The following is a 10924-nucleotide window of genomic DNA, read 5'->3' as shown; positions in this document are numbered from 1 at the left end:
CAGCTCATTTGCCACGGAAATTGGTTAATCTATTTTTTACATTTAGTCCTTGCCATGTCAGCCCGACAAGTGGACCTAACTTGTCAGTTTAGCTGTTTGCGTGAGCTTATCAGACAACCAGTGCTCTGTGTTACAGGTTAGGCACATTTTCGGTGGTTTTTTATGCTCTGCCTTCAATGTGTGATACCAAGTTGTTACCCTAGTTTCAAGTATGATGGTTTTGGGTAAATAACTCATTAGAAGATGGAGTACATGGCCAATGGTATTTCTTTTTATCTCTAGGGTAGCTCAATTACACCACTACTTTAGTGGAAGCACACATTATCTCTAGGGTAGCTCTGTCAACTTGCTCTACTACAGCCCACACTAATCGGTGGTGTTGACGTTGTAGCCCGGGGTCATCGTCGTCTTCCTCAAAGCTCTGGATCGAGCGCCGTGGTGTACCTCCCATACAGACACCAAAGGCCGACCAATCACATTCACATCTCCGCAACCGCAACCTGGCTCGCCGGCCAGGTGATGGCGATGGGGCTCGTCACCGAGTGCTTGCGGTCGCTCCACTCGATGGACCCGAACGTGTGATTCTTGGTGACGCTCCCCAAGCTACGCCGCGCAAAGGTGACCACGTACTCGCGTGTCCTCCGTCTCGCGCTGAACCGCAGCGTCCGAGGTGCCACCGTGACGCGTACGCCGTCCGGAGCGGTCACCTTGGCCCTGTACGTGGCCCTGGCATCGCCGCCGACGTTGCGCACGACGCGGCGCTGCCGGACGGCTGCCGTTTTGTTCGCGGTGAACACAACCGAGAAGGCCGGATAGTTGTGGTCGCCGACGGAGGAGCCCGTGCGGGCTGAGCAGTTGGCGGACGTCCCGAACACGGCCACCTGCTCGGCGGTGTACCCGAGCGCGCACAGGAAGTCGATGTAGTCCTCCGTGCCGGTGTCGTACACGAGGCCCGGGTTCGCGGCGCGGTTGGGGTCGACGTGCCCGGCCCCGCGCGCGAACGGCGTGGACGCGCCGCCGGTGGACATGTCGCCGATCACGCCGCCGGCGCTGTCCATGTTGTACGCGGTCGTCATCAGGGCCGACTTGATCGCCGCGGGGCTCCACTCCGGCCTCGCTTGCCGGAGCAGCGCCGCGACGCCGCTCACGTGCGGGCATGACATGGACGTGCCCGACACGATGTTGTACTGCGCCCGCCTCGCGTCGCTGGCGAGGCCGGTGGGCGAGCTGGCGCCCGTCCACGCGGCGAGGATGTCCACGCCGGGCGCGGTGACGTCCGGCTTGAGGATCTCTGGCGCGCGGACGTTGGGCCCGCGGCTCGAGAAGGACGCCATCCTAGGGGACGGCGGCGTCCGGCGGCCGACGACGGTGCCGTGGAACACGATCGTCGCGGTAGGGGATGCTTCCGCGCCGATGTACTTCTTGATCTTCTCGGTGGCCGCAAATGGGACGACCGTGGCGGGGATGACATTGGCGCTTATCATAACCTGCTCGCCGTATGATTCGATGCTACCAAAGATCGCTCCGACGCCACCGGCAAGCTTGACGGCTTGCTCTTTCACAGCCCGGGCGAACATGCCGGGGTCGCACACGACGATCTTGCCGGCTACCATGGTGGCGTTAAGCTTCCCTTCTTCGCATATTTTCGAGCCCACATCTGCTCCATAGACCAGTGGCATCTTGGTTGCGCCGAGCGGCTCACCCGCGTAGAGTGAAGTGCCCGCGAAGGTCTCGCCGTTGCCGAGGACGGCGTCTGCCCGGAACTGGCGGTTGAGCGTGGACGCGCCCACCGTCAAGAACCACGGCGCTATGTTGGCGGCGGTGTACTCTTCGGGGCCGGAGTTCCCCGCAGAGGCGGAGACGACGATGCCTTTGCTGACGGCCCGGAACGCGCCCACGGCGATGATATCGGCATAGAAGTCAGGGGCCTTGCCGCCGGCGCTGAGCGACGCAGAGATAACGTCGACGCCGTCCGCGATGGCCTCATCAAACGCGGCGAGGGTGTCAGAGCTCGGGCACCCTTCCTCCCAGCACGCCTTATAGACGGCAATGCGCGCGCCCGGGGCCATGCCGACCGCTTTTCCTCTGCCATAGCCGTAGAAGCCCGCGTCGGCAGCAGCAGAGCCGGCGGCGGTGGAGGCGGTGTGAGTGCCATGGCCGCTGGTGTCAAGCGGCGACTCCGAGTCCTCACCGAGCGCACGGCCGCGCGCAGCCTCGTGCCCCTTGTGGAAGAACTTGGCGCCGACGAGCTTGTTGTTGCAGAGCGCGGAGCCGTTGAAGGACGGCCCCGAGACGCACCCGCCGCGGAACCTGCCGAGCGGCAGCGGCGGCAGCGACGGGTCGGCGGCGAAGGACGCGCTGCCCTCCGGGTAGACGCCGGTGTCGATGACCCCGATGACGACATCGGCGGCGCCGTTGGACGCCGGGAGCAGACCGGAGGACGGGGAGAGGCCGAGGAAGGAGGGCGTGAGGGTGGTGTGCAGCTCCAGCATCGCGTCGGGCACGACGGCGAGCACGGAGGCCGAGGACGCGAGGTGCGCGGCCTGGCGCCCCGTGAGGCACGCCGCGAAGCCCGTGGCGGCGTGCGAGTAGGAGTAGAGCACCGTCGGCGCCGGGCTGGAGAGCTCGGCGGGGATGTGGTCGCGCAGGAAGGAGCCGTATGCCTGGGTGGTCAGCAGGCCGCGGCGTGGCAGCCGTGGCGCGTGCGCCGCCGCGACGTGCACGATGTAGGAGGACCGTGCCTCCACCTCCGCCGCCTCGATCTCCACCACCTCCGTGGCCACTGCCGCGGCGACGAAGCCGGCCAAGACGCACAGGGCAGCGAGTGGTCTGAGGATCTCCATTGTCGCTGTGACTGCAAGACGGCATGGACGGGGCGCACGAATAAGTAGGCACGCGGAGGGAGTAGTTGCCGATCCATGTCGCTGGCGAGATCGATGTGCGCACGAGGTAGCTCGTGGGCAAGCTCGTGCTGATCAATGTGGTGGGAAGAGAGCTCAAATATATTTTAGCTCTGCGTCATTGCAAGTTGCACCCCTGCGTGGCGATTGCTTTATTCTTTTTGCTCTGAAGGTAATATCACCATTCACCGGAAGTCACACATCTTGCGTTCGATGTTCAGTTTGATACTTGTGTAAAACACAATATGTTGGGAACTTGCTCGACATTTTAAACGGAGCGTGGCTCTTTCATTATATAGAGGTATCTAAGGGGTACAATACAATGTTACAATACAGATATACAGAGGCTACGTATATACAGTCTAACACCCTCCCTTAATCTTAACTGTGGCCTGAAGTACAAAGCAAGTTAAGATTGCGCCTACAGCCTACAAACTGTGGTTGTGGAAGAGGCTTCGTGAAGATGTCAGCAAGTTGATTCTTTGACAGAATGAACTTGATACAAAGTAGTTTCTGTGCAACACGTTCCCGAACAAAATGATAGTCAACCTCAATGTGCTTCGTCCTAGCATGAAACACTGGATTAGATGAAAGATATGTAGCACCAATGTTATCACACCACAAAACTGGAGGATGTGCTGAAACAACTCTCAACTCTCTCAACAGAGACTGTACCCATATGATCTCAGCAGTGGCATCGGCAACTGCCTTGTACTCAGCTTCAGTATTACTGCGAGACACCGTGGACTGTTTGCGAGCATTCCAGGCGATCAGGTTAGAACCCAGAAATACCGCATATCCCCCCGTGGATTGCCTGTCATCAGGACTGCCAGCCCAATCTGCATCTGAGAAGGCTGAGAGCTCACACGAGGGTGCAGGCTGAAGAAGCAAACCATAGGAGACAGTAAGACAGATGTAACGCAGAATACGCTTTACAGCTGACCAATGAGATGTCCTGGGTGCATGAAGAAACTGACAGACACGGTTTACTGCATAGGAGATATCAGGCCTGGTAATAGTAAGGTATCGCAGACCACCAACGAGACTGCGATACTCAGTAGCATCCTCGGGTGAAAGAGCATCTCCATCAAGGGCAGATAACCGATCAGTGGCAGACATCGGAGTAATAGCATGTTTGCACTTCAGCATACCAGCACGACGCAGCAGGTCCAGGGAGTACTTCTTCTGTGTAAGAGTCAAACCAGCAGAAGAACGTGAAACCTCCAGACCAAGAAAAAAATGCAAGGCACCCAAGTCCTTGACAGCAAAGGCACCACTGAGTGCAACCACAAGACGATCAGCAGCAGCATGAGACGAACTGATGAGAATGATATCATCCACATAAACCAGAAGATACATTGTAACCTCAGGACGCTGAAGAAGGAACAGCGATGTGTCTGCAGTGGAGGGAGTAAACCCAAGTGCCCGAAGAACGGAGCCAAGACGAGCATGCCATGCACGAGGAGCCTGTTTCAGTCCATATAGCGCCTTAGTCAAACGACAGAGATGACGAGGGCGTGCAGGATCAACAAATCCAGGTGGCTGCCGCATATAAACCTCCTCCTCCAGAATTCCATGGAGAAAAGCGTTCTGCACATCAAGCTGACGAAGAGACCATCCACGAGTGACAGCAAGAGACAACAGCAAGCGAATGGTAGTAGGCTTGATGACTGGACTAAACGTGTCTTCATAATCAAGACCATACCTCTGTTTGAAGCCCTTGACAACAAGCCGTGCCTTGTAGCGTTTGATGGACCCATCAGCATGTATCTTGACTTTGAAAACCCACTTGGAATCAATAACATTGACACCAGATACTAGAGGAACAAGCTGCCAAGTGTCATTTTTCTGGAGAGCCTAAATCTCCTGTCTCATAGTAGCATGCCAGTGAGGAATACTCAGTGCAGCCTGGAAGTGTCTAGGCTCAGCAGTGGGATCAGCAGCCATGTGAGCCATGCACGCAGCTAGCCAAGCCGCGGTTCCGTCCTTGCGTTCCTTCGGACAGAAAATGCCTGACTGACTTCATGTACGAGGACGAAGAGGAACCACAGGCCGTGCCGGCGAGACCGACTCATCCGGTGAAGAAGACGAAGCTGCAGTATCAGGAGAGCTCGCACTAGGGCTCCCTGACGACGAGGAGCCAGGCGAGGCCAGCCCACTAGCAGCCGAGGCGGGACTAACCGGGTCCAGCTCCAGACCGGTCGAAGCAGCCGCCGACCGAGGCGAAGATGCCTCCAGGTCGGGCGGGACGCCAGACAAAGGGCTGGGCGAGGCCAGCGGCACGCCAAGCGAGGCCAGCCGAGGGCCAGACGGGGCAGGCGGGGCCACCCGTGGGCCAGGCGAGGCCACCCGTGGGCCAGGCGAGGCCGGCGCCTGCACGACAGCCTCCAGGGGCGATGCAGGAGCGGGTACACGGGTCGAACCCGTTATGCATGGGACATGCACGTCTTGAGCAGGAGCCGCCGCATCAGTTTCCTGTTCATCAAGAAGCTCAAGACGAGCGCCACATCCAATACCTGCAGCATGATTAGGCAACAACGCAGGAGCATATGCAGCATCCACAAATTGATCAGGCAAAGGTGTGGACATGTTCACCGGTTGTGAGGAGATGGTAGAGTTTGTCGGAAGTGCGCGAAAAGGAAACACGTTTTCATCAAACACCACATCACGAGAGATGTAAACGCGATTTGTAGGAACATGAAGGCATGTGTACCCTTTATGAAGAGAACTGTACCCTAGGAAGACGCACTTCTTAGACCGAAACTCTAACTTACACTTGTTATATGGGCGAAGATGAGGCCAACATGCACAACCGAACACCTTAAAAAAGGTGTAGTCTGGAGTCTCGTTGAGCAAGAGTTCAAGCGGAGTTTGCATTTTCAGAAGTCGTGAGGGAAGCCTATTTATGAGAAAACAGGCTGTGGAGAAAGCATCAGTCCAAAACCGAAACGGAATGGATGCATGAGCGAGCAAGGTTAGGCCAGTTTCAACAAGATGACGATGCTTACGTTCGGCAGTTCCATTTTGCTGATGAGTATGAGGACAAGACACGCGATGCGAAATCCCAAGTTTGTTAAAAAAGGAGTTGAGGTTGTGGTATTCAACCCCCCCCCCCCCTAGTCAGATTGAACATGGATGATTTTATGCTTAAGGAGACGCTCAACATGTGCTTGAAACTGGATAAAAACATCGAACACATCAGACTTACGCTTAATAAGATACAGCCAAGTGAACCGACTATAAGCATCAATAAAACTGACATAATAATAGTGGCCACTAACAGACGTCTGGGCATGACCCCAAACGTCAGAAAACACAAGCTCAAGAGGATGTTTCACAACACGACTAGACTCTGAAAACGGAAGTTGGTGACTCTTGCCCTGCTGACAGGCATCACAGACGGTGTCAGCAGATTTATTAGACACGACCGGTAGTTCATGACGACGCAACACATGACGAACAATAGGGGTCGCCGGATAACCAAGGCGCGCATGCCAGCGCGTAGGCGACACACGAACACCACTGAACGCCTGAGGAGAAGACTGCATGGAGGATGTGGTCGGTACATCAAGTGCGTACAAGCCATGGCGAAGACGACCGCTAAGCAGAACGGCCCTCGTGTCCCGATCCTTGATAAAGAAACGGAAAGGGTGAAACTCAGCAAGGACATTATTATCACGTGTAAGTTGAGGAATAGACAACAAACTACGCGTAGAAGAGGGAACACGAAGGACATTAGAAAGATGTAGTGTGCGAAAATTGTGTGCAAGGAGAGAAGCCTGACCAACATGAGAGATGCGCATACCTGCTTCGCTGGCGGTGTGCACCTGATCATGACCACGGTATGGCTCCTGAGTGGAGAGCTTGCCCATCTCGCCGGTGAGGTGGTTGGTAGCGCCGGTGTCCATATACCATGATGGATCAATGGAGTAGGACGGAGTGCGACCATGATCATGAGTAGTCACGGCGGCGGCAGCCTGCTTGTCGTTTCCTTTGCCATTGTTGCCAAGGCCCAGGAAATCTTGCTTGTAGCGACGATGACAGCGAGATGCAATGTGGCGCTCCAGACCACACAGCTGACAAGCCTGCGGGGCACCGCAGGAGGAGCAGCAAGCAACCGGCCGGTTGCCACCCGTGATGGATGGCGCATTACCACGCGGGGCCGTCTGCGAGGATGGTGCCTGCTTGCCCCCTGAAGCTGAAGACCGCTGAGGTTTGCCGCGAGTTGCGGCGTTGGCGGATACGAAGCCCGGTGAGACACGGTGGGCCTTGATATGCTGTTCATGGCCAAGGAGGCGGGCATACAGCTCACGAGGTGGAAGTGGATCATCACGGCCATGAACGTTCTCAACGAGATTGTCATAATCATCGTCAAGCCCGTTAAGAACGAAAGTGGTGAACTCCTCATCCTGCAGAGACTGGCCAACCGAGGCCAATGTGTCGGCGAGACCCCGCATCTTGTTGAAGTAGTCCGTGATGCTGAGGTCACCAAGTTTGGTCTCGCCAAGCTCGGTGCGTATAGAGTGAGCACGCGCCTGAGACTGCGAGGCGAAACTGGTGTGAAGTGCCGCCCACGCCTCCCGGGATGTAGCAGCGAAGATGACCAGCGACGAGACGCTCGGGGTGAGCGAGGACTGGATGGCAGAGAGAATGGCCTGATCCTGGGCCACCCATGTATGATACGCCGGGTGATGGGTGGGTGGACACGGGATCGATCCGTCAACATAGCCCTCCAGATAGCGACTGCGCAGAAGGGGCAACACCTGGGCACGCCGGGACAAGTAATTGTCCGGCGAGAGCTTCACCGGCAGCAGATGTGAGAAGTAAAACGGTGATGGCGCCTTGACCTGAGCAGCGTGAGCCTGCATCGAGGGCGCGTAGGGACCCGTCGACGGGGCTGTCTCGAGAGGAGGAACACCCGTCGAGTAGACGCCAGGGGCACCGGGAACGAGGGCGTCGGCGCCGTAGTGCACCGCGGCCCCGTAGGATGGCTGCGGCGGTGCAGCCACGAACCCAGACGGCGTGGAGTAGGGTTGGTGCGGCGAGGACGCGTAGGGTTGCGGCGGCTGCGCCAGGAGGTTCTGCTGCGGAGGCGGCGCGGAGTAGATCGGCGCCGACGGTGGCTGGTGGTGATGTGATGGAAGGGCCGCATAGTGTTGGTGATGATGCGGCGACGCGTAGGGCATGACCGGCCAGGAAGACTGCGGCGGCTGGAAGGAGCCCTGGGCCGCCTGTGGCGCACCGTAGATGGCAGGGGCGACACCACCGGGCATTGGCGCGACAGCGCCGTGGGGCGGCTGCACCGCGACGCCATGAGACAGCGACGCAACAACCTCAGCAGGGGAGTCGGCCGATTGATTGGATCCGATCGGGGTCTCGGTCGGCGGCAGGGCCCCGTAGGGCGACACAAGGGGCCGAGACGAGAGAAACGACGACATAGGGGCGAGGGCCGGCGCGGCGGCGGCGGCGACGGAAGTCGGCGCACCGGCGGCGGCGGGAGCAGCGGAAGACATCGAAACCCTAGTCTGATACCATGTAAAACACAATATGTTGGGAACTTGCTCGACACCCTAAACGGGTGTGGCTCTTTTATTATATAGAGGTACCCAAGGGATACAATACAATGTTACAATACAGATATACAGAGGCTACGTATATACAGTCTAACAGCTTGATCTTTAAAAATACAAAATTGTAGTCACTCAACTTGACTCAAGCATGCACATACGATCACAAATGTATATGTAGGCGTATCCGTGTGTATGGCCGCACCTGTCATTGGCTAGAGGCTCTCAACCGCTGGGTTTTTGCATAAAACACCATTGTACTTTTTTATTCATACGAAAAGCTGATCACCGCAATACATTTTTCTGTACAAAACCCCTGAGGCCTCTTTTGGTTCATAGGATAGGATTATCATAGAAATAAAAATTTTGTAGGAAATGAGATGGCATGTATCTCAAATCCTATGAGTAGGAATAGGAAATGAGATGTCATTTGATTGACACCAAAGGAATTTTTTCATTGAGTCTAGGCTCATTTTTATTTTCCTATGAAATATGGAGGATTGGAACCAATCCTATGTAGGAATAGAAATCTATTTCTATGAACCAAAGGGCTCTAAAGGAAAAAAATCCTATAAGAATCCTATCCTCTAAAATTCTTATGAAATTCCTCCAAACCAAAAGAAGCCTGAGTGTTCTTTTATTTCTAGGAAAGCCAACCACTGTACTGCAAAAGCTAACGGTAAATATGTTTATATTTAGAAAAATATTTACTAACCATCGCATGTCTGTAAAATATTTTGATAACACACAAATATTTGAACACAAATCTTGTACCTACATTTTGCAAATATCTTACAAACAATAGCGAATATAGAAAAAAGAAAAATGTTTCTCATCCTGTACATATAAAGTTATTATCCACATCAGACATCTAATCGTGGTGGTTGGAGTGGCTAGACTCGCTATTTTTGCAAGCGCGAGTTGTGTGTTCTGAGACCTAGCGCGCCCGAATTTTAGGCATTGATTATTGCAGTACAGTGGTCTGTTTTTTGCAAAATAAAAAAATGCGAGGGGTTTTCGTGCAAAAATGCATTGGCCGAGTGACTAACAAGTGGGGCCTATACATGGATATGCCCGCAAACATATTTTATGATCGTATGTGTACATTTGAGTCAAGTTATATAACTGTAATTCTGTATTTTCGAAGTTCTTGCACTAAACTGAACATTAAGAATAAGTTCTATGACTACTGGTGATATTATCTCTTTGCTCTGTGTACTGACTGTTGACTGTTGAGCGCCTATTCATAAGGTTTGGGTAATTGCGGGTGGAGGTCACATCACGTTGCCGCCAAATTAACCACCATTGTATGGATTTGTGAGGGTGATGTAAAAACGTTCCGTCAGTATACGGAATAGCATTCGAGCTCAAAGCTATTCTTCGCTTCATAATTTCTGCCGCCTCTACTATAAAACACCATGCAGACATTTCGCAAAAAAAAAAAACACCATGCGGATAGTGTTGAAATATATTGTTCGTCCCTCTCAATCGGTTCGGACTTTTAGAGCAACTGACTGAAGCATGAATTCAATAGATAATACTTCTTTAAACTTTGCAACAGCACCTGCAAGAGCCTGTAGCATCAAGCATCCATACATGCTCCCTCTGTTTCTAAATATAATTCTTTTAGAGATTCCAATACTGATTTATATATGTAAATTCATTCATTTTGTTCCGTATGTAGTCTATATTAAAATCTCTAAAAGGTCTTATATATTTAGGAACGAAAGGGGTACAATCTTTAACAGCAACCATGATAAGCAAATGAATGAAATCCAGTGGAACCAATCGATCTTCCATGATGCTGACGGAGTATGCGTTTCAGGTAAACCATGGGCCATGGCCAAATATCCAGATTCGTTTCATCTCGATCCTGAATTTTGAATTTCTCCAGGGTTATCGTATGCCGCGAAGCTCGTCGGCAATGCCTGCCGGCGGCAGAGTTTGACGAGAACGCATGGAAAGATTGAAACAAAAACATTCTCAATAGCGTGCAGTTGGCGTGTCTTAGAGGGTGTTTAGTTGGGCTTCCCGCCAGCTTTCCATGCTTTGAAGCCGGCAGCCCAACCAAACAGCCAACTTACATCCAGATTTGGACCCAAAACTGCAAATTTTTTACTCGCGAGAGGCGAAGCTCCTCCCAAGTGCCAGTTCAACTGCGTTCACAAATCCCATGACCTCCCTACCCTGCCACTTCGCTGTATTTACGAAAAAAATTCCCTCCCATATAAAGATTATACATTTTTCTACCTAGTGGCAGTTTAAACAATTTCCTTTTTGCACTATTTTCTTTATTTTTTATTTTTTGTTTCATTTCTTCTTCCTCCTCTTATTTTGTAATTCACAAAATATTTACAATTTCAAAAAAATCTTCATTTTTTATATTTATAATTTCAAAAATTGTTCTGGTTTTTATTTTGTTCACAAAATTTATAATATGTTTGCTATTCATAAAAA

General features: G+C 53.1%; 1 protein-coding gene across 1 annotated transcript; it reads right to left on the bottom strand.

The window, feature by feature from the left end:
* Window positions 1–244: 244 nt before the first annotated feature.
* LOC123131731 (subtilisin-like protease SBT1.4) lies at window positions 245–2843 on the bottom strand. The gene has a single exon (XM_044551407.1). The coding sequence runs from the start codon at window positions 2841–2843 to the stop codon at window positions 480–482; it is 2364 nt and encodes a 787-aa protein (XP_044407342.1). The 3' UTR covers window positions 245–479.
* Window positions 2844–10924: the final 8081 nt, after the last annotated feature.

The sequence above is a fragment of the Triticum aestivum genome, chromosome 6A, assembly GCF_018294505.1.
Source record: "Triticum aestivum cultivar Chinese Spring chromosome 6A, IWGSC CS RefSeq v2.1, whole genome shotgun sequence".
Classification (NCBI taxonomy): Eukaryota; Viridiplantae; Streptophyta; class Magnoliopsida; order Poales; family Poaceae; genus Triticum; species Triticum aestivum.
Note: the sequence above shows the minus strand (reverse complement) of the source record. Positions and strands in the feature narration are given on the sequence as shown.

Coding starts and splice junctions, on each gene's coding strand:
- LOC123131731 (XM_044551407.1), bottom strand. CDS start 2,843: ATGGAGATCCTCAGACCACTCGCTGCCCTGTGCGTCTTGGCCGGCTTC.